Source organism: Thermobia domestica, chromosome 5 (assembly GCF_964235325.1).
Source record: "Thermobia domestica chromosome 5, izTheDome1.hap1.1, whole genome shotgun sequence".
NCBI lineage: Eukaryota > Metazoa > Arthropoda > Insecta > Zygentoma > Lepismatidae > Thermobia > Thermobia domestica.
In genome coordinates, this window is record NC_137458.1 from 277,020,378 (window position 1) to 277,047,819 (window position 27,442).

At 37.3% G+C, this 27,442-nt stretch overlaps 1 protein-coding gene across 6 annotated transcripts in view; it reads left to right on the forward strand.

Moving 5' to 3' along the window:
- LOC145686640 (organic cation transporter protein-like) overlaps positions 1-27,442 on the forward strand; it is a 192,899-nt gene that overhangs the window by 119,211 nt on the left and 46,246 nt on the right. For 4 of the 6 annotated variants that reach the window (XM_081760110.1, XM_081760114.1, XM_081760109.1 and 1 more), the window contains exons 2-5: positions 10,700-10,940; positions 15,019-15,199; positions 18,925-19,028; positions 23,882-24,036. In XM_081760110.1, the coding sequence (XP_081616236.1) occupies positions 10,711-10,940; positions 15,019-15,199; positions 18,925-19,028; positions 23,882-24,036 (670 nt within the window). In that variant the 5' untranslated portion in view covers positions 10,700-10,710. Of the gene's footprint in view, positions 1-6,536; positions 6,643-10,699; positions 10,941-12,063; positions 12,093-15,018; positions 15,200-18,924; positions 19,029-23,881; positions 24,037-27,442 lie in introns of those variants that run through there. The other 2 variants (XM_081760113.1, XM_081760115.1) reach the window with 2 other exon arrangements.

Sequence of the window (27,442 nt, forward strand, 5' to 3'; positions counted from 1 at the left end):
TCAAACCCTGCTCCCGCCAAGTGAACTTTGTGGTGGACAAACACCGTGTGCGTGGGTTTTCTCGGGGTTGTCCCGTTTCCTGCCACTTTTCTTCATTCCACTATGCTATTCATTACTCATCACCGTCTCTTTTAGCCTAGCTGGCATAATCGTGGGACGTAAAACTCAAAAATTTCATTTCATTATACAGGATGAGACAAAAAGATGTTGACATTAAATGTGGGGTTTACTCACATGAAATTACAAGGCAAGGATTTGGTTACAGAGTTTGAATTTGGCACCCATCCCACTCAATGCACTTATGTAGTCTGTCCATTGTTGACTATATGGCTCTTTGGGGCATTTAGACAGGAATGGCAGCGATGACCTGAGTGATACGGTTCTTCAGGTCGTCCAAGTTGCTAGGTTTGCTGGCATACACACAATCCTTGACCATAACCAAAAATCACATGGCGTCAGGTCGAGGGAACATGAACAGAATGTCCGGCTCCATGTCCATTTTTTGTACAGCGTTCACACGTGCTTGCTTGTCCGCGTTCGTGAGATGCTGCACAATCTGCAAGTGGTGTGGCTTCATTCCTAAATCATGGTGTAAAATTCTAACCACTGAGCTTTGAGAACGAGGTGGACTGGCTACCATCGCTCCCTGGACGAGGATGATATTCTCTTCAGTTCGGAGAGATCTCTTTCTACCACTGTTTCCCTTACAGTCGTCTTGAACGGACCCTGTCCTTACAAACTTCTCGTAGATCTTACCAATTGTCAGGCGCGAAGGTACATCCGGTCTGGTCCGGGCCATAAATTTTTCTTGTACGATTCTTGGGGAATGAAAAACATCCATCCAGGCAGTTCTTTTTCTTTCGTTCCTCAATAGAATATTGGTACGCCATGGTTTAATCTGCAAAACAAAAACAAAAATAACACCCATTTAATGTTAATATTTTTTTCCTCACTCTGTGTATAGAGGATTCGGTGTGATTTAAAATCTGGGTCACTTCCTCCACTTATCATAAATAATATAAATTCAACCGTCAAGAGGTATTCTTTTCCAAGCACAAGAGCCATTGTGGTATGAGTGTTGAGCACTAACTTCAAGTCTTCAGGGTGCAGACTGGGTAACATAATTAACGCATCAGCATGGCAGAGCTCCCTCTTGTCGATATGGTTAACGTATACGTCTTGAGCGCATTAGCTTGTGTGTTTCGCTGTAGGTCCACGTTTCATACAACCTTGCTGCTGAACGAGTTGCTAAACCACAACACAACCAACCAAGCAAGCATTGGCATGGCAAGTCAGGGACTTTGGGGACAAGTCGATTAAATTTTAGTTGAGTTTTTCTTCTGTGACGTAGAGTGGTAGAGCGAATGTAATTTTCTGTACAATACTGAAAAAAAAAGGAAAAAATGACGTAATTGCTTAATTGGGAGATACTTTGTGAGTCATGGACAGAAAAAAAAAAACATTATTTTTGTTCGTGAGTGTACCAATGGGAGCGTCCTATCACTGTTTCTACTGTGCCCTTTCTTCCTTCTGGTGACGAGTTGCTCAACAATAAACACAGGTTCCTTTACTAAATAATAAACTAAAACCTTTTCAGTCGGACATTTCTTAACTTAACCCCATATCTCATATCTATACACTCTCACACTCTTTATATATATATATATATATATATATATATATATATATATATATATATATATATATATATATATGCACAGTAAAACTTTTAACTTGACCACCCACCTGCCTGTCTTAGCTGCATTGAGGCAACGTTTGTTCCTATGTTGTTAATTCACCTTTGCATGTTGGCCACTCACGTATAGCTCTTTCAGAACATACCTAGGTACTTCACTGTTGTGTGTTTCAGAAGTTCGTTCAACCGAAGGTAGAAAGGGGAAAACATTCCATCGAAAATAACTTTGAAAAATACAGCAAGCAATGGTATTCTTTATTACGTTTATGGCTATTATCAACGAGGGTATCAATAGATTGGTGCCTTTAAGGCTGTCCATTCATATCCCACATTTTGCAAGACTATTTCGTGGTTCAGTCTAAATGGTTTGGATATCGTTTGTTTTCGTCATGTCTTCGAATTGTTTTCTTCCTGATGATCTTACAGGAGATTGAGAACAAATGACGGTCGCATACATGTTGAAGAGTGATAAAAGAAAGGTAAATGTGATAACAGGAAAAAAAAATCGCCACCTCTTTGGTCAGTTATTATTTTCCAGATGCACAATAGATCGCTTCTGGTGTTTCACTTCAAAGAGCGGAGGGCGAGTCAGTATACATGTTTTGAGTATTTCTTGCGACTAAAATATCTTATTTCCTCTATCTTTAAAGGGGGAGAAGAAGAAAGGAAAAGATAATACACCGTAGCATATTGTAGCTGATTAGTGTTTATTACAATCTATAATAGTTTTTGCTTTTAAAAAAAACTGTAAATTGGCCACTTTCCATTGGAACCGATGGTAACCAATATAGACAGGTTTCACTTTATGTATGTATGATCTTGGTCTAATCACTCCATAAGTGATACAATACTGCATACAGTTACAAACTGTTCAACTAATCACTGGTCTTCACAGCGTGCGAATTAGATCATTTATATTGGGGGGGGGGATAAGATTAGGCCAACAGGACGTAGAATCTGAAGATGCAATAGTTCAAAAAGACAATATTGCCTAACCCTCCCCCCCCCCACACAAATACAATATGACATCTATAATAAATAAGGGATTTATTAATTCAATAAATCTGCTGACAATGACTACGTACGTAGCTCCTTCGTGACTAAACGGTGAGCGTTCGCGCTTTTGACGTGGGAGACCCGGGTTCGATTCCCGGCGGGAGCTCATGTGTTCGGATTCCACGTTAGTCAGTAGGTCCCGTCTCATATAGCCTCGCTGCTGAAAGGGACGTTAAACTCAGTCAACTCAACTATGTGTATATTGTTTGACATGCACACACTACACCTAACCTTTCTGAACGTGTTTAAATGTTGTACTCACTCTTGTGCTCGTAGCTTTCTAAGGTTTATTTACTTAATATTAGCCATGATCACAAGCGTATGTTAATTTTTCCGCTCATATTGAAATTTACTCACAGCCTTGAGAAAGAAAACCTACTTCAGTACTATGAAAATCACTAAAATTATCGATTGAAACGGACTAACTTTTTTTCTTTTTTCTTTTTTTAAAATATGTATTAGCCTATCATACGAGAAATGAATTGTTGCTGGTTCTGATTTCTGACATAAAGGTCAATTAAAAACTCTCAATTTAAATTTCTTGCCTGAGCTTCTATTTTCTGCTAATGCCGCGCTCTCCATTTTTTTTTTTTTTTTCAAATATCGATTCCGTGACAGAGCTAAGGAAATTAACACTTACAATTACTTTACTGTTAAGTTACAGCTGAGTTGATTCACTATGTGCTACGTTGTCAAATGAAGTATAAACCCTACATTGAAGTTTTCCAGACACCAAGGGGCCGCGGTGGCTCAGTGGTAGAGCGTTCACCTCTGGTGCTTGGGGTCCTGAGTTCGATCCCAGCCCCCGCCAAGTGAAGTTTGTGGTGGACAAACACCGTGTGCGTGGGTTATCTCTGGGTTCTCCCGTTTCCTCCCACTTTCTTCATTCCACCATTTCTTTCATTACTCATCATCACCGTCTCCTTTAGCCTAACCGGCATAACCGTGGGACGTAAAACTCAAAGATTTCATTTCATTTTTTTTTTCCAGCCACCATTATTGGCGTGGACAGCAAACTGTGCAGCAAAAAGAAAGCTGGAAAGGGAAGGGTTACCTTTAAACAGCCCGCTAAAGTCGAAGTGCTTATACAGACACGGGCAATGAATGACACGGAGAATCAGTCGTATTAGCAAAATGCTGAAACAAATCGTTTGCGTATACTTACCTTCACTATCGTGTCTGCTCTCTAAGAACGCATCCTCAGCATGTACGTTAACATATAGCCACGAGAGCGTATATAATTCATATTTTTGAGTACAGTTTCAGAAGTTCATTTCCGTAAACTGTAAAAGGCAGTGTTGTCCAGACAATAATAGTCCGCTTAAGTTCTATTAAGTTCACTTGTTCTATTTATTGGATATTCTGAATATTATGCAAATTATACAAACAAAAATTATTTTTGTTTTGTTAGAGTTTAGCGTCCCACGACTATGCCTGGGCGGGTAAGACAAACGAGACCTACTAATTATAGTGGAATCCGAACCGCTTTTTTCGTTCAACTGTACCCCCACCGGGAATCGAACCCGGGAACGCGCACACCAAAGGCAAGCGTGCTAGCGAAAACTAAAGTGAAATATAACAAAAATTAAAAGATGATAATCAATACAAATGTAGAGGATGAATATGACACGTCCCGCCTTCGCCAAGTATGGTGGAAGGAGCTATTTGTTTACTTCTTATTGGCCAACCGCCACGAGCATTTATAAATCCATATGTGACTTTGTTATGCGCAATCAATACATTCAAATTCACGAACGACGACGAACTGAAGGGTATGAGGATATGGTTGTAAGTAACAATTGTAGTAATAATAATATAGTTCAACTAAGCAACGAAGGAAATAGTGGGGAAATCAGAAATGACCAAAACTGAATAGTTTACGTCGCTCATTTCGAAATAGAGCTAGGAGATTAAAATTACAAGAAATGACAAAAATCAGTGAAATTTGGCGTTATACTAAACATGGATTGGGGAGAAAGCGAGCATCCCCGGTGGGGATACTTCAGTTGATTTCTTTGAGGGGGAACAAAATTGATTGAGGGGGAAAATCCCCTTCATCCCCCCCGGTAATTCGCATCCTGGGTCATCATCATCATCTAGAATTATGAAACTTCCTAATGTGAAGCGTTCAGCGGCTTAGTTTTTGTTTTCAATTGAGACGTTGAAGATGGCGGTAGTTTGTTGAAAAGGTTTGTCGGTGTTTACAATCATATAATACTCATAGGTGAGTTTTAATTATGTAAATAAGCTTGGCTGTTTAAATCAGAGTTTAGCTTTCCTTTTGACGCCGAGATTATGTAAAACGTGGAGCTACTGTTTAAAGTGCAAATGCATTCAAATTTCAAGGCTCTCTTACTGGAAATGAAACTAGGGACTCGATGCATCAAAGGCGCGCGCGCTAGCCAATAGACTAACAGGGAAGGTCCATTATTATCTTTATGCTAACACTCCTTAAGTCATTACGTAAGTTGAATACTTTGCTGTGGAAACAGAAGTGAGCACATTTACATGTGTTTTACAGTATTTTGTAAGTACTAGAAAATCACACAAAAAAGTTTTATGTAACAAAAAAAAAAAAAAAAATGTAAAAGTGTGTGCATGTGAGCGGGGATAATACATTGTTAATTACAAAGTAACCAGAAAAGTTTCTTGCGGTTCTTGAGAAATGATAAACAAAGAGCAATACAGTGGACGGTACGTGCCTTTAGGTTTCGAAGAAATCTCCACCAGCATCCAACACTTTTTGCAAACGTTCCTGCAGCCACATAGTATCCTGGTGATAAAACTTGGTGGTCGTGGATGAAAAGAAGTCCGTGAGTGCGTTCCACATGTTGCGAAGGATCTCCCACAGAAGTGGTTGTCGAGGGAATGAAACAGGTGATAATCTGTTGGCACAAGGTCCGATAAATACGGTACATGGCAGTGTTTCCCAGCCAACTTGCTGAAGGGTCTCCCGGATCCTGTTTGCCACATGTGGGTTGGTATTGTCGTGCAGGAACAGCACACCGTTGCGATTCACTAATGCGAACTTCCTTTGCCACAAATGCGCAGTTGCACCCTTTGCTACTTTTGAGAGGAGAGGTCAGCAGTGATGATCTGACCAGGTGGAAGGAGCTCGTAATACATCACTTGCCAACAGTTCCATCATACATAGATCCAGTGGCGTAGCAGCTGCCCCCGCAACCCCCGCAGTGCGGGGGGGCCCCGAGGTATAGAGGGCCCCAAAGTCTTGCCATGAATAAAGATTTAAAGAAGTAGAACTTCAACCTTACTTCCACTAAATAATTCCACTTGCAAACATTTGTGTGTATTTGTGTGTACATCGTGATTTCCAAGCCACAAAGACTTCTCGGTTTCGAAAAAAAAAAAAAAATCATCAACAAGTACGTTGAACTTTAGTTCAGTTTCGCAGCAGAAGAATGTTCTTTTGTTCCTTCCTCTTCAAGATTTTGGCCTCTGGAGCCCCCAACGGACTGTCGGTTCGCTTTATGTACACATGTATTGCTAGCAGGTTGCTAGGCTGGGAATTCAGATATGAGCAGTAAGTGCCCCCACCCCTTCAACTTAATGGTTGTCATTCGCGGGTCGCTAAGTTATTTTGAGGAGGGTCACCAGTGACAGGCAGAAGAAAACTAAAAACATTCTTCCGTGTCCCGCCTCTCAGCTAAAACTAGCGAACAATACCTAGGATGAGTCAGAGAGTTTGAAAATGGAATGAAAAGGGGTAAAGGGTAATGTTGACCATGTGACATGCATTTCATAACGAGAAGCCTTGCTTGTTGGTAGGACGTCAAGCAAATACAAGCAGCAAAGTGGTAGTTGTGTGTGGTATTGTGTTGAAGTGAATTGCAGTAGAAAAAAAATATAGATTAACAGTATTCCTTCTAGTGGTGAGTGTGATATCTTATGTGTGACTTTTGTTTTAATCATAGGCTGTGATTTTCCCCTGTGTAGTGCCTCCCCCCGCCCAATTACTATGTCCAGTAAACGTGTGTATCCCAGCGGAGCGACAAAAAGGAAAAAAACGAAACAAAGGGATGTTTTTTTGAAAAGCATCCCGAAAATTTCTTCACATTTTTCAGTGATCAAAGAAAGTGAACAACGTATTTCACCAGAAACTTTGCAAGATGAAAAATCTGAGAGTGTTTCTGAATTTGAGGTGTCTGCAAATATGGAATGTGAACCCGTGGAAAGTGAGCATAGTGTTTCTTGCCCTTCGGATAACAAACATACCGAAATCAACTCTAGTTCCCCCTTCCCCTCCACTTCTCAAACTAATGTTGACCATACTGCTGAAGCATTAGATTTGTCTCATAAATATCCAACCGATCGAGGTAATTTTAATTTCGAAATCCCAGCAAACTTAAAAAAGTGCATTTTGAGTTATGGCCCCTGCAAACCATCCGGTCCTTTTATTAGAGACGAGAAAAATAGATGTTTCTCTTCCGAATATTATTTTCAAAATACGCAACATGGCAAAATCCCACGACTATGGTTATGTTATTCGGAAAAACTGAACCGCGCATATTGTGAGCCCTGTTGGCTCTTTGCTGACAGGAAAGCAACTCACTTTCATTCAGCATGGATTGAAGGAATAAGTGACTGGCAAGGACTAGGGAAAAAAATTAAAGAGCACGAACGAGCTCAATATCATTTGCAAGCTTGTATTACTTACACGACATGGAAAAATAATAGTACTGTGAGAGACAGTTTAGTATCTGAAATGGAAGACGAGATAAATTATTTTCGAGAAATATTGAGGAGAATAATCGACGTCACACTCACTTTGGCAATGTGTAATATTGCCTTTAGGGGACATCGCGAAAAACTGGGTGAACCTAACACTGGTAACTTTCTTGCGGTAGTTGAACTTTTGAGTAAATACGACCCCATTTTGTCTCGATTAATAAATGATAAAACAAAGAGCAAAACTACATACTTAAGTCCCGAAATACAAAATGAAATTATTCAAATGTTGTCAACGCAAATAGAGAAACAAATAATCGCAGAAATACAGGACGCTTGTTTCTTTTCTTTGATTTTGGATACTACTCAAGATATTTCAAAACACGACCAATTAAGCTTCATTTTTCGATACGTCCTAATAAAGAAGGATGTAAACGACAGCCCCGTAGAACTCATTATACATGAAAGTTTCTTGGGATTTTTGAGGGTATTGGACGGAAGTGCACAAGGATTAGTAAATACAATTTTACAATTCATTGAAGAAAAGGGAATTTCAATAAGACAGTGCAGGGGACAGGGCTACGACGGGGCGAAAGTGATGAGCGGAGTGTATTCGGGAGTGCAAGAGCGCATCAAGAGACTTGAGCCTTCAGCCAGTTATATACATTGTGCTGCTCACAACTTGAATCTAGTGCTAAGAGACGCAGCTAAAATTCCGCAGATAACGTTCTTTTATAATATTCTAGAAAAGCTTTATGTATTTTTTAGTTCCAGTATTAAAAGATGGCAAATTCTAGAAACTAATAGTAAAGCCACGACTCTTAAAAGACTATGTCCATCAAGGTGGGGCTCAGCTTACGACGCGTTATTAGCTGTCCGTTTTCGTTATGGAGAAATTCTGAAGGCTTTAAGCAACATAATTGTGACATCAAACAAGTCAGAGGAACGCGACGATGCAATTTCGTTAAGAAAACAAATGGAATGCTACGAGTTTGTAATTCAAGTGGTAGTACAACATAAAGTTTTAGAAACTACGACCATCGTATCAAAAAAAATGCAGTCACCAAATGAAGATATACAAGCTGTAACAAAATTATTGGGTGAGGCACTTATTTCACTTAAAGAATTAAGGAATTCTTTTGACGAAGTGAAGAAAGAGTCCAAAGAAATGGCACAAATGTGGGGGATCGAATGTCGTTTCACAAGTAAACGTCCAAGTAGAGCAAAAAAGTTTTTTGACGAATTATGTGAGGATGAAAGACTAAGTAATTCAGAAGAATATTTCAGAATTAATGTTTTCTATGGTTATTTGGATACTGTATTGAGTCAATTACAGACCAGGTTTGAAAGCATGATGAACATCACTGAAAAATTTGAGTGTTTGCAACCCAGTGTTCTCGTGAACAGTAGTGACAAGGAACTCTTTTTAAAGGCGGAAAGACTTGTAGTGAGCTATCCGAATGATATTTCTTCAGAATTCCCTCATCAGTTACTTATGACCCGTAGTGTACTTCGAAATGATATCAAATGCTTAAAAGTGGGAACAGTGAAAGATTTTGCGGAATTGGTCCTTATTAAAAATCATGTGATTATTTCCAGTATTCCTGAGGTCTCTGTGGCGTTGAAATTGTTTTTAACTCTTCCTGTGACAGTGGCTTCAGCAGAACGATCTTTTTCAAAACTAAAATTAATTAAGAACCATGTGCGCAGTTCGATGATGCAGGAACGTTTGTCATCTCTTAGTATGATAAGCATCGAAGTTGAAAGAGCACGCAAGTTAAATCTGCATTCTTTAGTGGAAGATTTTGCTCGCAAGAATGCTGCACGAAAAAGACGTTTCAAAGTTCAAGATTAATTGTAAGTAGAAAGTGCATGTATTATTATTATTATTATTATTATTATTATTATTATTATTATTATTATTATTATTATTATTATTATTATTATTATAATTATTATTATTATTTATATTTTAAAAAAAAACATCTAAACCTGTATATTACAGTCGTTTCAACAGTTTAACGTTTCATGGTCCATAGACCTCAAAACCATGGTCAGTTAAAACTGTTACACACTAAATTTGTTATAAATCACTTGAATGCCGGCGTGATGAAGAGCCCGGATAACGAGCGAAAATCCCTCGAAAAATTACCCAAGTAATTATCCTTTTCCTTCGGCAACCACTCTCTCCTTAGTTGTCAAACGGGTTGCATAACATAAGTTACACTCAATAACATCTTTCTCCTGTACAAATTTTACAATCTACCTTCCCTTGTAGGTTTGGCCGAAAGGCATTTTTATTATTGTCATCATAACTATCGGTTTTACGAATAGGGCCCCTGCTCTATACTTTGCGGGGGGGCCCCGCAAAAGTGTGCTACGCCACTGCATAGATCATAATCTTTCGTGAATGCAGAGGTGGTCTTGAGGTGTGGGAACAGGATCCCGTGGCGACAGCCAATGGTTGGTACGCTTGGGAGTGTCATAGAGGACCCACTTTTCGTCACCAGTGAGCAGGCGATCAAAGATAGGTGTGTTCAGATGCCGAGTGAGCAAGGACAAACAGACTATCACTCATTGTTCCTTGTTGGCTGCCGACAATGTGCTTTCTTGCTTAACTTGTATGATTCCTTATCCCATGCAGGTGAAGTCTGACTATTGTAGCGGTAACATGAAACCTTTCTGCAAGTTCATCACACGCTAGACCACTGTCCTCCTCAATGGTTGCTTTCAGGGGCTGGTCATCCAACACATGTGATTGTCTATCTGAAAGGCTCATATCTCCCGAACAGAATTTCTGGAACCAATGCCTGGCGGTTGCGTTCGTTCATGGTATTCTCCCCAAATGCTTGGTATATGTGGCGGCTTCATGCGACAGCTGACATGCTCACTTTAAAGTCACACAACAAACATACGCGAACAAGCTGCTTCAATACCATTATTTCTCTTTTACACTGGACGAGGCATGGCTGCTATATGTGCGCAACGTGCTTGTTTTATTGAAGGTTGGTGGTCAGACTAACTCCTGATCGCTTGACAGGCACGTTCATCATGTCATTTCCTCTCTGTGAGCACATGATTAATGGGATGACAAAAACGGCAAGAACATTTTTGGTTACTTCGTACTTCTCTGCATAACAGTGATTTTGTTGTCTATATTGATTAATATTTTTGTTTCCTTCTTTTTCTAATCTTAGTAATAAGCGGCGACGAGTCTAGTATCTTGTGTAGATGTTAAATTGTTGTTTTATTCTTTTGCAGAGTTAACGGCGATGCAGGATACGGAAAAACTATGGATAGACTCGGAGTTGACTGCAATCGGCGACGGAGGATTCTGGCTTTGGTATGTGTTCTTGTTGGCAACGGCTCCTGGTTTTAACAATGCATTCCACAATTTTGTATACGTGTTTATCGGAGCCGTGCCAGAGCACTGGTGCAACGTTCCTGAGCTTGTAGCGGCTAACTGGACATCCGAACAGGTCCGAAACATCAGCATTCCACAGTAAGAATTAGTGTGTGGCATCTCTTTATCATTACTTTTTTATTTTGTTTATCTGTTATAGTGGCCATTACTGAAATAAAATATGAGGGCCGTTCGGAAAGTAAACTCCAGTTGGTTAAAAAAGAAACACTAAATTAAATAGGAAGAATTTATTATATAGATCTGAAAACTGCTTCTTTGCTCAACTTTTCAACATAGTTTCCATAAACATTCAAGCACTTATCTCTGCACTAGCTTAGAAATTGCATCAGTTCACCAAAGCGCCGAGATCCAAGCCACTTCTCTGTAAACATCGGAGAGCTCCGAAGTTGTAAAACTGCGATTTTCACGAACTTTTCCAACAATTTTCTGAACGAGTTCATCACTGAATACTGGTGATGACCTGCCACTCTTCTCTTCGTCATGAATGTTTGTCTATTTTTAAATGAACGAATCCATTCACGAACAACTCCTTCGCTAATCATACTTGATCCATACACGGCACAAAGTTCCCGATGAATAGCTGCTCCGAGTATTTTTTTGCCGTAACAAAACGTATAACAGCTCGTACATTCGTATTTGGCGGGGTTTTCTATTGTAGCACACACCTTGAAATGCTACAAAAGTGGAACTAATGATCAGACAACCTTCACTCTACCACAGCTGGATGTAGACTGATCTACCGCGCACGTCTGTGCAAATAAGGTAGCATTGCCCCAACTACTTCATGCACAGTGACCAATCGGAGGTTACTTTCCGAACGCGCTTCGTATATAGTTACTATTGACCTATTGATTTTAAAACTTAAGTTACAGTAAGAAATATTTGGACGTGAAAATTTGGTTGTTTGGTGACCTATGTGTACCTGTGCGGAATTTAATAAGAATGTCTAGAATTAGTTGATTACTTTTTTTTTTTTTTTTAATACATTTTCAATTTTTAATAATCAGTCTGTTAACACAATATTTAGCTTTGAGATTGAACGAAAGGAACACATTTTACTACACAAGTACTCACCTGTAGCTAACGTATTCCTGTAATAGAGCTTAGATTTTTTTTTTATTCTTCAATAGTTTCAATCACAGTTCTATGACCTTCATCGGGAAAGATAAATGAGGTTTTGATGAAAAACGGATCTTCTTACATATTCTTGAAGTTTATGACGCTTACTAGGTGAGTACTTGTCTCAATTTATCATTTATTGAACTATTAAATTTAGTAATAGTAAATGGGATAAATTTATAGTAAATAAATAAATTAATAATTGAAATAAATAAATTAAATAATAAGCAAAAATAAATAATTGAAATAAATTTATAGTAAAATTAATAGCTGTAAGCCCCTGTAAACATCCCTGCAAATCCCTGTAAGCATTTCTTTGTGTTTGCACACAAAAATATGCAGTTTTTAATTTGGATTAGAGCACAAAAGTACTCAGTTTTTAATTTGGATTAAGAGACATGACAACTTCGTCTATAGCTTCTGCTATACCGATGATCGCGTAAGCTAATTTTTCTTATGGAGATTCGCTTAAAAATTGCGAATCCTACATTTAGATTCTTTTTGTTAGTTACTGCACATCTTTCTCAACTGGCCTTCTGATAATGGATCATCAATCTCTTCAATCATAAGATTATCCTCAATCTATTGACTGTCTAGTTTTGAAATTTTAACCGTGATGTAATCTCTTTCTTTATGAAACCAAAGGCCGTGTGTGTGTGTGGGGGGGGGGGGATCACATTTGTACGTTAGAGATACCGGCAACCATCATTTTTGGATTGGCGAGTGCGTCTGACATTGAAATTTTGCGCCCTATATACATACAGGGGATAGACAAAAAAATCTAAAAAACACTTCATACAGAACACTTAGTATGGCTCTTCACTGTACAACACATCTTGCGGTTGCCGATCGTTTTTTGTTTTCAGTATATCATGTGAACCTTCCTCTTCCGCTAGCAGAACCAGTTCACCTGTGAGTGTCGTGGTGTGAAAGTGGTGCGGTAAAATGGGCGACCTGACAGACTTCTAAAGAGGCATGATCGTTGGTGCCCGTCTGGTAGGAGCTTCAGTGGCAACAGTGGCGAACATTGTGGGGGTATCGAAAGGCACTGTGTCCAATGTCACGAGGGCGTACACAATTCATGGGCAAACGACGTCTGCAAAACACAACAGGGTCGAAAGACAGTCCTGTCAGATAGGGACAGGAGGGCATTAGAACGGATTGTAGCAGCTAAAAAGAAGACCACTGCAATGAAAATTACGTCTGAACTCAATTCCGGCTTACAGAACCCGGTTTAATCGAAAACAGTGCGACGGGAACTCCATAAAATGAAAATTCATGGCAGGGCCGCTATCGCCAAACCCCTGGTCACAGTAGTAAATGCAAAGAGGCGTATCCAGTGGAGCAAGGACCACAAGGCGTGGACTCATGAGCAGTGGAAACATGTAATGTGGTCCGATGAATCGACCTTCACCTTGTTTCCAACAACCGGTCGTGTTTACGTATGGAGAACACCGTCGCAGGCCTATGATACAGACTGTTTGCTCCCAACTGTAAAGCATGGGAGTGGTTCTGTTACAGTATAGGCAGTGATATCGTGGTTTTCTACAGGTCCCATTATAGCCCTGCATGCAATGATGAATGCTAAGGTGTATGAGGTCATTTTGGGGGACCAGGTTCTACCCATGGCTCAAATATTGTTCCCTGATGGCGATGGCATCTACCAAGATGATTTGGCACCTGTCACGCTGCAAAAATGGTGAAATCATGGTTTGAGGAGCATTACACCTCCCGTGGGTCCCAAAATCACCAGATCTGAACATCATTGAGCAATTGTAGTCTGAGTTAGAAAGGCGTGTTCGGTCTCATTATCATCCACCAGCATCCCTTAAGGAACTGGAGCATGTTTTGGAGGAACAATGGTACAAAATTCCACACACCACGATTCAGGAGCTGTATACATTCATTCCACGTCGGATGCAAGCTGTTTTGGACGCAGAAAGAGACCCCACATTATACTAGGTATGATTTTCACACTTTTGCAAACGTTTTAGATTTTTTTGCCCAACTCATATATATATATATATATATATATATATATATATATATATATATATAAAAGAGAGAGAGAGAGAGAGAGAGAGATCGCGTGCGTGTCCTGAAAAGATATGAGATTGAATGTTTGTACCCCTGATGAAACTGTGTACGCCACTGACTATTATTATTTTCATAAGAAAAACAAACAAGTATGTCACGGTATCGTAGGCATACAATAAAATGTGTTGTCAGTCAAACAGAGTTGGGAACCACCTTTAAATATTTAAGCTCTGTCATGGTTATTCCTATTATAATATGCTTGACTGAAGAACCCCAGGAGGAATTCCCAGTCTTTTAGCCCAGGCCTGTCCCTCACTGTTTCCACTAAATGGGTTTTGCGAGAAGCAAAAGTTACTGACAAGGCAAAAATAGAAACCACTAGTTTTTCTGAAGAATCCAGTATGTACTAGAAGTCGTGCGTTTGTGTTCTCGTGTTTACTGGCTAAGGAAGTACCTTCGAGTTTTTACTAGTAGAAACTCTAATTTCTCACGGCGAATCGAAATATTTTTTACCTAGTTAAAACTAGTTTTAACGGATTTCGCATTTGTATTATATATAATTTCTAATAAAGGTTTGTTTGTAATACAACTATGCCACAATAAGCGATGCATGTAATGCGATTTAGAAGTTGTGGTCGATGTTTTAAGCAAACGCCCGCTAAAGGAGATGGGGAGTATCTATCGAAAACTTCGGTAATTATTAAATGGTAGACGTATACAAGATTAGTCCAGTTTAATGGTACCTCTCATAATATTGGTATTTTATTTAATGGGATTGGAGGAAATTTTTCTCAACATGAAAAAACATTCAATGCGAGACACGAGGTCGCTGTGACTGTTCAGTCTTTCTCGATTGTTGTTAGAATTTAACCTTCCTTTTTGTAAATATTTAACTACTTTGTGTATTTAAATAAATTAAGGTATTTAGTGCCTAAATAAATGTAAGTTATTAGTATCATTAATAAATATGAAAATAATAATCTCTGTTTTTGTTGTATAGAGTGTGGAAGGATGGAACGTGGAAATACAGCCAGTGTGAAGTGTTTGAACGCAATTATTCCCATCTTGCAGCATTGCCTTTTGATAAAGCCATCAAAACACTAAGCAATTCACCTTCAAGTAGGGAATGTGGACATTGGTTTTACGAACACTCGGAATTGAAATCAACGATTGTATCGGAGGTAGGTATTATGATAAACTCAACATGAGGAAATGAGAGTCTTTTAAAAATGAGTTCTGTCTAAATTTTCCCAAAATCACTAATCATTTTTGCTTTAGAAAGGGCAGATATCAGGTTAGTCATTCCTCAACAATGGTAGAATATGGTACTTTCTGTTTTATATGTGAATTAAATACACTGCATATTAACGATGCTTTCTGTATATGAATGTCATACACCTCATACCAAAGTATCTTGTAGGGAACAGAAAACATAGCCTGGATAAGCATTAACTTTTTGTTGTTGAAGAACTCTTTCTGAACTTGCCTTCCTCAAAATGTTTGCAACTCTTATTTTCTCGTGTGTTCCCTCTCCCCTTATATATAATATGAGAGAGCGTTAAAAGAAAACGATACGTACCTTAATCAAGGAAGTTAATTTTTCTCCAACTAGTATGCATTCAATCGAATATAAGTGTCCCAACCTTCCTTCTGTTTTCCAAATGTCTTCTGGAATAGTTCTTGTGGAATGCTATCTAAGAATCGCTCACAAACTATTATGACTTGTTGATCAATCTTGAATTTTGTACCTGGGGACCCTGGTGGCTCACTGGTAGAGCGTTCACCTCTGGTGCGTGGGGCCCTGGTTAGATACCAGCTCGTGCCAAGTGAACTTTGTGTGCGTGGGTTTTCTCGGGATTCTCCCGTTCCTCCGACTATTTTTCATTCAATTAATTTCTCTCATCATCATTGTCTGTTTCCTTTAGCCTAACCGTGGGACGTAAAATTAAAATATTTCATTTCGAATTTCGTTCCACTTTTGTTAAGTGATTTTCTGAATTGTAAAAAAAAAAGTCTAGTCACATAGGGACAAATCTAGACTATGAAGTTTTTTTTTTTTTTTTCATTATTTTGACATTGTTTCGGTAAGTAAGAAATAACTATATGAGCACTATGTGGTCTGGAGTTATCGTGGTGCAACACAGTTGACTTCCATGTGTAACACAGTTTTTCTTGCAATATGTTTCCTCAGTGACTGCAGCAGTGTTCTATAATAATCAACATTTATTGCAGTGCTTACGGAAATATATGTTATGTTGATAATCAAAGAATGCAATCAACATGAGCATTCAAGCTGATTTTAATTGGCTACTTAAAAAAAAAAAAAATGAATGTAATTTCCACATTAAAAGAAAAAAGATGATGATGAAGGCGATTTCCAAGTTTTGCTTTCTGCTTTGGTATGTAAATCTTCCTGCAAAAGACGGAAAGTTCGTCGTACAGGTTTCTACAATCGACAATAAAACTTATGTCATACTTCTGCTCTTCCTTCACATCCATTTCTTTCAGAAATTACAAACCCCGAACAATTGTAGGGGTACAGAACACAACGTTCACTCAGCTTTACTCAACAATTAACGTACGCGTTACAAACACATGCCCTCTTTTGCTAACGCTACTACAATAACTGGTCTACTCTTTCTAATTGGTCTAACTTTGCAAAGAAAGTTAAAATTTACTGTTATCCCCTTCAATATACTCTCCTCCCCTATATATACACCGCTGCGTACGTGCCTTCCATTGTTCAAAGCAATGCTGCAGGGCATCAGATGTCACCCTGTTCAACAAGTCTGCCGTTTTTCGTTTCACCTCTTCTACAGACTAAAAATGTGTTCCTTTCAATGCACTTTTCACTTTTGGGAATATATAAGTCACAGGGAGCCTGGTCTGGGGAATACGGAGGATGGTGGAGCACAGGAATTTTCTTGGCTGCTAAAAACTGCTTCACAAAAAGGACATTATGGACAGACGCGTTATCTTGGTGGAGGATCCATGCATCGTTCTTCCACAAATCCGGTCTCTTCTTCCTTGTTCTTTTCCTCAGCTTGATTAGGACTTCTTCGCAGGCGCCAGTTTTGAAAACCAGGCTCCATAACCAAATACAAATCCAGTTTGACATGTATCACTGGATGCATTGAACTCCTTTGTTAATACCTCAAATAGATCGTTATGCTTTTATTAAAATTCTCGACATGTAAGATTTTTTATGATTATTAATTAAAACTGACCACTTTTTACGTACCTTTGATTCCAACCTAAAAAAGAGAGAAAGGAAGATGAAATACTCCAACATACATTTTATGTGTAATTTGATTGCACTTGTTTTCTGTTTTCTTTGTAAGAAGTGCAATGACTATACTTAGTTTAGTTGAAAGCTACAGAATATATATTAAATGGAAGCAGTGCTGTTTGATCTAAGTAGGGACAAAACCACTTAAGCTTTTTTGGTTTAAAATATATTTTGACCCTTATATTCCTGTACATGGTGTTTCTTTGTGTGGAATGATTTGCACCCGGTACTTTGATCAGGGGAACATAATTTTTCAGTGTTTGTGTAGTATAGATAGGTAGAGTAGTAGAGTAGCTAATTTCAATTAAGAAATGGCAAACAGCAGTTTAGAAAATCTGAAATAACCGTAGTTGAAAGAAATTAGTGAAATAACTTTAAAAATAATTGATAAAATTTAAAATTATAAATGGCAATGATCACTATTATGCAATGAGAATTGTCTTCAGTTGCGAAAGGTAATGTATACTTTAATGAATAAAATTAAGGGTATGGTGAAATTAATCGATTATTACGAAAAGTTATCATTTCAAACGAAATCAATAATTAATACCAATAAAATTAAAATGTCATAAACTTGAGAAAAAATATCACTGAAAATTGTGTATTAAAAAAAATTCAGTATCTACGTATCTTATATATTGTGTTCCTCATAGAACTATTGTAAAGTTCTGCTTGTGCAGGAATAGATAGAGCAAATTAGTCCGGATTCGTTTTTCCACTACAGGCTTTTATTACAAAATCCACTATAAATAATATATTACAAATATCACTATAGTGTTAATTCTCTATACTGGGTAAATAGATGTGACCCAAGGCCCGAGCAGCCTAGGGAAGGATCTCCACAGAGCTCCGAAGCAAGCTAGATGGAGTGGATTTTAGGATTCTCAATGTTCCGTGCAAGCAATGAGGAGGATAAGAGTCACAGAGCTCCGAAGCAAGCTAGGTGACTAAGGTTAGGAGACCCTACAAAGCTCCGAGGAAGCCTAGAGTTCCGAGCAAACTTGAGGCTTTGGTTTAGGTATCTCCCAGAGCTCCATGCAAGCTAAAGGAGGGGTGACTAGTCGCAGACTGATAAAAGTCGTTGAAATCCTCTCGGTTATATGTATATGCTCCAGGTGAGGCAGTAACGCTGTTTCATCCTTCATCATCACATGACCAGTGGTATCGCTGTTGTCCCATAGTAATCAGTAGTAAGATTTATAGATGTTGATGTTTGTAGATATAAGCACACGTTGGCTGTTTGTAAACACAACCTTGCGGGACATTACAATATAAAAATGAAATTATTGTAGAATATCAATTTAACATAATTTTCGAGAAAAAAAGTAATGATTGATTTTTTAATTGTTACTATTTTTGTAACGATTATCAATTAAAAATTAACCCCTGTAAAATTTAATTGATTAAATTAAATTAATAATTTAAGAAGTTTTCAATCTTTACTTTCTTAACGTATTAATTACAGGCCTGAAAACGATATAGTCCATCACCCAGTGGAACGTGCATTACCTTATTGACCATAATCGGTCAAAAGCTGTAGTTGATAAGCTTATGTCATTTTTTATGTTTAACTCTCAAATATATGTATAACATTTTTTTTATATGATTCCTTTTCAGTGGGACTTAGTATGTGACCGAACAGCTCTTTTGTCCACTGTACAAACTGTGGTAATGGCAGGGAAACTGATTGGATCCTTCATTTTTGGCTTGATGGCTGACAGGTAATTGTGGAGGTGTTTTTTTTTTTTTTTTTTTTTTTTTTTTTTTTTTTTTTTTTTACGAGAAACCTTTCTTTAAATGTTTAATTTCTTGTAAGTAGTTATATATGTATATAAACGCAGAATGTGGTAACATAATGTTCATTAAAGTAATTATTACTCATTTTTAGTCCAGAAATTTTCTTCAACTTCATTTTCTTTTAGCATATAAAATACGTAACCTCTTAATGCAGTTTTTTTTAGTTAATATTTTGTGAATAAATTGATTGTATAATAAAATAGTTTCTCACGTCTTCTTAAGATTTTTCATTTTCTTCTGTACAATTTGTGCTGACGGTACAAACTATATTGTGGAATCCAGAATATAAACGTAGTCGACAAGAGAACTACTAGTTAAAAAGTAAAACGAAAATAAGAATTGCTCTAATCTTTATTGCTTCCCAGTCGCAATGGATGCACCTTCATTCTGTATATTTCGAGTATACATTTGTCCTCTTCAAGACAGGGAAAATAGTTTGAAAATCACACATATCAGAATACACTGAATTCACCGTGACACAAAAGTAGTTATAAATACTTATAAAAGAGATTGTCTTCAATACCTGGTGTGTGACCTTGTCCATCATCATACTTTCCCCGAAGCCCAACTTCCTTCCTGGACTAGGTGTGCACAAGGCCTTTCCCAACGACTTCCTTCATTCTGCCATTCCTTATCAGTGACGACACAAGCTTTAATTTCTTGGGGGCAGTGGAGGAACAGAGAGATTCATAGAGGAGCAGTTAGTTTTGCATATTTATATTGTGCATTTTTAGAGGAGCATATTTTGCGTATTATATTACTTGACCTACCTTGGAGGGCCAGACAATGCCCCAGGGGTCGTCCGTCTCCTTGCTCTCCTCCTTCCAGCGTTGTTACTGTTTCTTATCCTGAAACAGTGGCGGCGTAACAAGCTGACCCCGCTCCACCTGCTCATAAAAGTAAAAACAAGCCCTGTGATGGTTGGGTTTCATAACTTGTGAGTACCCCTAAAGTACGGTTCCGGTCTTTTAGGGCGGGGTCAGCGGGGCCGTTATCGCCGCCAGTGTCCTAAAACTTTTCACTTTCTACGTCATTTTACACTTCATCTTGTAAGCAACTCCTTGGTCTTCCTCGTGGCCATTTCCTTGTCTTGTCATTTTTCAAGGCCTACGTAAGTGGTCTTCTATCTTTTTACATGTCCATAGCAACGTAGCCCAGATTTTTCTTCTCTTTTGTGAACACTTCTTTCGTTAACAGAATTTCTGATTATTTAATTCCATGTTCGATATGTTCTCATTCTTCTGAGAGTACTTATGGAATCTACCCAGTTTTCTTTTCGCCATTATTCGTGCTTCCGCAACATGGGTTGTTATGTGTACGAAGTTCAGATTTTGTAGTATTATTTTAACTCTCCTAGGATATTCTTAACTCACGTAAGTTATTTTAAGCTTGATAAAATCTTTACTGTAGGTCTCCTCGTGATTTCTTCTCTTATTTGGCCTGGTGTCATTCTATGTCAAATCCCCTAATTTTATATCATGACCGTGCTTCAATGTCTCAGATTCTATTCAAATTTTTTCATACATATATACCAATGAAATTACGCTAAATATTTTTTTTTCCGATTTTTTGGAGAGAATGGGCCGGGAAGAAATTTTTGAAAATTGTGAATTTGGCGCCAATTTCACTTTCCGGCACACGACATCATGGAACTAAAATTACCATAACGTCCTTATTTTTCAAGTTATCGGGCTCATCCAGGTGTCTAATGAAAGCTAAATTCTTGCTCTTTCAGAATATCCTAAGAAACCTTTCAAAAGGTTACACTGTTAAACACTAATGAGCATATAGCAAATTTTACAAGGTTTTTACAAGTTGTGCCGTTGCCCAAATGTTATAATTATGAAACTTTTGATTTTTTTTTATATTCATCTTAGCACGTTCATGATATGATTTTTTTTTTTTTTTTTTTTTTTTTTTTTTGTAATTAGTATGTGTCAACGACACTAAAACTGTATATTTCCGTACATGTAAAATATAATAATACAAAAAACACCCTTTTCATTTTTTAATCATCATTCACATGCTAAGATGAACATATTAAAAAAAATCAAAAGTTTCATAGTTTTAACTTTTGAGCAATGGCACAATTTGTAAAAAAAACGTAAAATTTGCTTTGTATGCCAATTAATGTTTGATAGTGTAACCTTTTGCAAGGTTTAGCTTTTGCTTAGGATATTCTGAAAGAGCAAGAATTTAGCTTTCATTAGACACCTAGATGAGCCCAATAACTTGAAAAGTAAGGAACTTATGGTAATTTTAGTTTCATGGTGCCGAGTTCCGGAAAGTGAAATTTTTCGCGAAATTCACATTTTTTAAAAATTTCTCCCCGGCCCATTTCTCTCTTAAAAAAAAAAAAAAAAAAAAAAAAAAATCAGGTAAAATTAATTTAGCATAATTTCATTGGTATTTATGTATGAAAAAATTTGAATAGAACCTGAGACATTGAAGCACTGATTTGACATGGAATGACCCTCTGATGCATTTCATGCATTTTTCGAAATGGTTAGTTTTTTTGCTAGTCGGAAGTAAGATGTTCTCTTAGGGTTTGTATATAGTATTAGTTCTATTAAGACAGTTCCATATTATCAATGTGTCGAATAAGTGTTACAGAACAAGAGGTCAGTTTATTCAGTCCAAAAGAGAAATTATAAAGGCTAAAATATACATAGTTTGGCGTATTTGTAAATTGAAATCTTTACTTGAGTTGCGCCATAGCAAGAAATATTCCCTCCTAAGAATGTCTCGTTTCGAAACTCATAAACCTTTATTTTTAATAGTTTCTTGGGGAAAGAGTTGTGATAAGATCAATTTATTTATTTCTGTTTCAGTTTAATTTACTTATTTCGTAGGCTTGAAACCTTGTTCAAGAGGATAAAAATAGGAGTAAAAATAATAAAAATATCAAGGAAATATAAAGGAATAGACTCATTGACGAAGAGCAGGACTCGCGTTGTCGTACAGTTGCTGCTGTCACTCGATAGCGTTGTGGCTCAGAGATATTTATTTTCAGTCAGTTGAGTTCCTTATCTGAGGAATAAAGGTAAACGTGCATTATCAAATATTAACAGTACAAACTCTTTGCATTTGCGAGATACGTCGAAAGAAGTTCAGGGGTGTAATGAGTGGGCTTGCAAAGTGATTAGGTAATATATCAAAGTAGTCCGTATATATTCTCTTATGAACTTTTATTGTTATACAATACAACGGTGTCAAGTACTGCAAGGAAATATGTTATTCTTTTATTTTATACGTGTTCTTAAGAGCCTGGCATCTTAAAAAATAATACAAAATTTACCATTTTTCTTTTGTTTGTTTTTCGTAAATGAAAGGAGATAATGAAATGCAACTTACCACAATCATAGATAATTTTATTCTACAACAAAAAATATGAACCTGAAGAATTTTCAGTGTTGCCATCCATAGAAATTACAGTGTTGCCAGAATAACATCCCCAAAAATCTAAGTTAAGGTAGCGACTAGAGGAACGAACTCAACTGCATTTGATTACATATCATGTTGTCTTGGAATCCTGTGAACTATTTTTTTAAATGTTAGTTGTATTTAGTTTGTAATAAACAAAATCGTTTTAACATACAGTTATTAAAATTAAATAATAGTCGCTGCCTTAACTTAAAGTTTTGAAAATGTTATTCTGGCAACTCTGTAATTTCTATGGATGACAACACTGAAAATTCTTCAGATTCATATTTTCTGTTGTAGAATAACATTATCTATGATTGTGGTAAGTTACATTTCATCATCTCCTTTCACTTATGAAAAACAAACAAAAGAAAAATGGTAAATTTTGTATTACTTTTAGTATATCAGGTCCTTAATCATAGTTTGAAAGCAGTAAAAGAAACGACATTGTAGTATTTGTCCTTGATGGATGAGGTATGTATTTGCAGCAGATGTACTTTAACAAAAGAAACACTGACCAAAGCTTAAAACACACTTTTTTTTATTTTTTATTTTTTATTTATTTATTTTTTTTAATTATAATAACGGTTTCGGATATCTAACATATCCTTCTTCAGATGATATCGAAAAACATGTATTTTGATTAGAATTTCTCATTTATTTTTATAATAATCACATCATGCATTTGTTTTGATCTTTATATTCCTTTATCAAGATATTTTCTTTAGGAAACTAGCAGGATAAAAGAGTTCAAATTCTCAACGGAAAAAAAACAACCTAACTTTCCATTCATATTCTTACTAAACACTTTTGTAGAAGCTTTATCTATAGCCTGCTACCAGTTGAACACATTATAAAGCATATTGAGTAAGGTACTAGAGGTCATACTTTCTCTGAGCTCTCGCATTGAGATAATGTTGCTTCTGTTTTAGATCTCTGTACTCTGATCTCTGCAAAGAGCTCCTCAATTATTATTATTATTATTATTATTATTATTATTATTATTATTATTATTATTATTATTATTATTATTATTATCCCTTATTGATCCATGCCTGGATGTTTTATTTCTATCACGAGGATGAGTGTGTTATTGAACTGCATATGATGTAAATGATATTTTATGCATTTATATTTATCCTCCATTGTTCTCATCCTCGAGGTATTAAGAACACTTAGGTTTTTCATTGTACTCTTACTACCTTATTTCTTTGACTAAATATTTATCTTTGTCGTTATACAAAAATGTGTTGTTTATATTTCAGTGCTCTATAAATATATGGAATTTGATCGGTATCGGAGTTTCTTTAGGATAATCTTCGATGTTTAATAAAGATTCTTTCTGTATTCCTAGATTGGGGCGAAAGAAGACATACGTGGTATCCTCTTTCCTATATGCAGTGTCAGGAGTTGCAGCTGCTTTTTCACCCAATATTACAGTATTCCTTATCTTTCGGTTGCTGCTTGGTGCTGCTGGTGCTGGAACATACTTTGCGGGTTACACCATTGGTAGGTAGTACTAGGCTTGTACTAGTTCATATAATACGTGAATATGAGTGTACATGTAGATTTATTTATCTGGGAATTTGAAGCTTTCGGAGTTTGTACGTGAGTCGTGTTTGGCAGTAAGTGAGACTTGAGTTCTGAGACAACCTGTCAACGTTAACACTTAAGACTTAAGCCATGTGTTCATTCTCGGCTGTTCAATGCTTCCTATCTTGAATTAGCAGAGTATCCACGGTCTTATAGAACACGCTTTACCATCCTTCGTGGCTAAGCGGTTAGCGTACGCGCCTTTGGTGCGGGAGAGCCGGGTTCGATTCCTGGCGGGAGCTCAAGTGGTTCGGAGTCCACGTTAATCAGTAGGTCCATGTCTCATATTGCCTCGCTGCTGAATGGGACGTTAAACTCAAAATCAACTCAACTCAACACGCTTTACCAGTACCAACGTAATGTTCTAGTAACGATTAGGGGGGAAAAATGAAAGTTTATTACCTTTTAATACTGAAAGTACTGGTTTTGTGATTTTTGAAATGAAATGAAAATGAAATCTTTCAGTTTAACATCCCACGATTATGCCGTTAAGGCTAAGGGAGATGGATGATTAAGGCAGGTAAATGATGATGGAAGGATTGATGGACTGAAATGTGGGAGGAAACGGAAGTATCCCGTGAAAACCCACGGACACGATGTTGTCCACCACAAACTTGCTTAGCCGGGTATCGAACCAGGGACCCCACGCGCCAGAGATAACCGCTCTACCACCGAGCCACCATGCCTCCCCCCCACCGCCTTTGTGCTAGTGGTGGTATTTACAGATAAAAATACCTCCACTACCACTAAAATATTGTCTCCTGGAAAGAGTGCTCCCTCCAATGTAGAAGCGCTTCGTAGCGATCCTCTTTCCTCTGGACGGACTCGCTTACACGTGATTTATCTTAAGTCCTGTGCACAGGTTTGATTTGTAGTTTTACATACATATCTTACATACATACAAAAAAATTTTCCCGCCAAGTAATGGGCCATCAAAGACGGGGAGTACAATTTATTAATTGTAAAAGACATGGAAAATGGTCAACTTCGGAGCCCCACCATTCAGCTATGGAGACAGGTAGAGTTATAATTTTTGTTGTGGTATGTACATAGGGATATAAATAAACTATATTTTATTGTAGTTCGGTTTGCGCATGTGTACCTTTTTGTACATAAATTAACAAATGAACGTCAATTTATCTGAAAAGTCGAAGTTTGCGAATTTTTTTCGAGCACTTCCGGTTCGAACTTTAAAATTCTGTTTTCACGGTTGGTAAGACCTAGTTACCCGCTTTTCGAAAAAAAAAATTGTATCGCTTGTTTGTGCAACCGTTTTGTCGCAAAAAATTCGAGAAATTGTAAAATTCTCAAAAATCGCCATTTTTGGGCGCCATTTTCTCGAAAACACCATCTTTTAAAATTCTGAAGTTTTGTCAGATGGTTTAACGTTACATGAATAATAAACACACCAAATACCATTCTCGACCAATGTTTCATGAATTAACTACAGTCTTTTGAAGTTAGCGAAGTTTCGTTAACTTTTATGTCAGAGTTAGCAACACTGGAAACAATAAAAATGCAATGATTTGATGATGATTGTGGTTCACATTAATTAAATGAAGAATAAAAGGTTTTCCTGACTGGTTTTTTATTATTTTGATCAAAAAAGCGCCTGAAATAGTAAAATGAGCCTCCCCCCTTCTCAGTTTTTTTAAAAAACGAAGTAATCTGAGATGGGAATTACGATTACGAATCACACAAATTTTAAGTTCACTTACTTAAAATGGTCTTCGGAAGCAAAATTTAACTGATTTTTTTTTTTTTTTCACATGGACCAATCATTTGCTTGCTTGGTGTCTTCTTCGCTAATAGCAGTACTCGTCCAGAGGTGGATCCAAGGAGTCGATCGCCCTCCCAGAAGAAACTTTCTTATTTTATATATAAATAAAACCCATTCCAGAGTTTGGAGCTCTTAAAAGTAGCTCTAAGTAGCAGTATTACACGCCTCCCCCCAGAAGTTCGTCCTAGATCCGCCCCTGCGTAGCACATTGTCGATAATCACAAAACACTTATTTTCACTTCTCTTATGCTCTTCTGGAAACCTGTACCCTGCTGAAAGTCCATGTGGAAGCATAAACAGCACTTCAACTGTACGTAATTCTTGATTTATTCATAATTCTGCTACGCACCACTGGTTATCATAAGTATATGCAAGGGCGCCGATCCTGGGGGGGACCGGAGCCCCCAAAGCTGATGTCGGCCCCCTATTGTATTTATGAATATACAATATTTGGCATAATTTGAATGCAATTTGTCTTAAAATCCTCATATATATATATATATATATATATATATATATATATATATATATATATATATATATATATACACCTCCTGCATCTGAATCCCCCCCCCCCAATATACAGAGAAATCGGCGCCTTTGCGCATATGTATGTAACAAAAGTTCCTTTTTGCAGACTTCTTAAATCTACACTTTGAATTGCAGAAGCTCGATTTTGGGGGAAGCATGAAGTTAGTTTATGGTGACCCGTTACTGCCATAAAAACTTCGCCATTTTCCGAAAGCCAAAGGTGACTGTTGAATACCAGTTACCGGTCGCATACTTTCCCATTCTTGCTTTATATATATATATATATATATATATATATATATATATATATATATATATATATATATATTTTTAATAAATTTCTTCCTGAAGTTGTCGAATTCAGTTCCAGGCAACAAAACGAAATTAATACCCGGAGTTTGTACTTGCACTATACTGACGAATTCTTCTGCGGTTTTAATACTGTGTATCTGTTTTTGCCTAAGGTTGCCACATTCTTTACAACCCCCCCCCCCCCAATACTGTCGCAGAGACCCTAGCATGGCCGGTTTCACTGCAAAACCACTGCTTTATCGGACCTGTCTGCATCTCGAACATCTGAAAGCGATTTTTAAAGTGGGATGCAGCACCATCATAAATCACTGACACGATTTGGGAAATTGTAGACACTTATTTCCACGTATTCGAACCTTTTTCTATAACCTATATTTTCGCTTTTCTTCGAGTATTTTTAGAATCTTGTCTATGGCTATGAGTACATGAGCCGAATCGTATGTTTTGTCGTCGCTTATTAAACCAAAACTGTCAGTTGTTCCATATTCCGGTGATATAACTGAATTTCACTTTGCAGAATAACAGTCCAGTTTTCAACGAAGTCCACATGAAGTAAAATAGAATTTGTATCTTGAAATTTTATACGATGGTTTTCGGTAGCAATTAATTCTCTTTGGATTTTCTTGATGTAGTCATGAATTACAATTCTTACAGTTAAACCAGCAATGTATGGTACGAAAACGGAAAGTGGCACAGTTT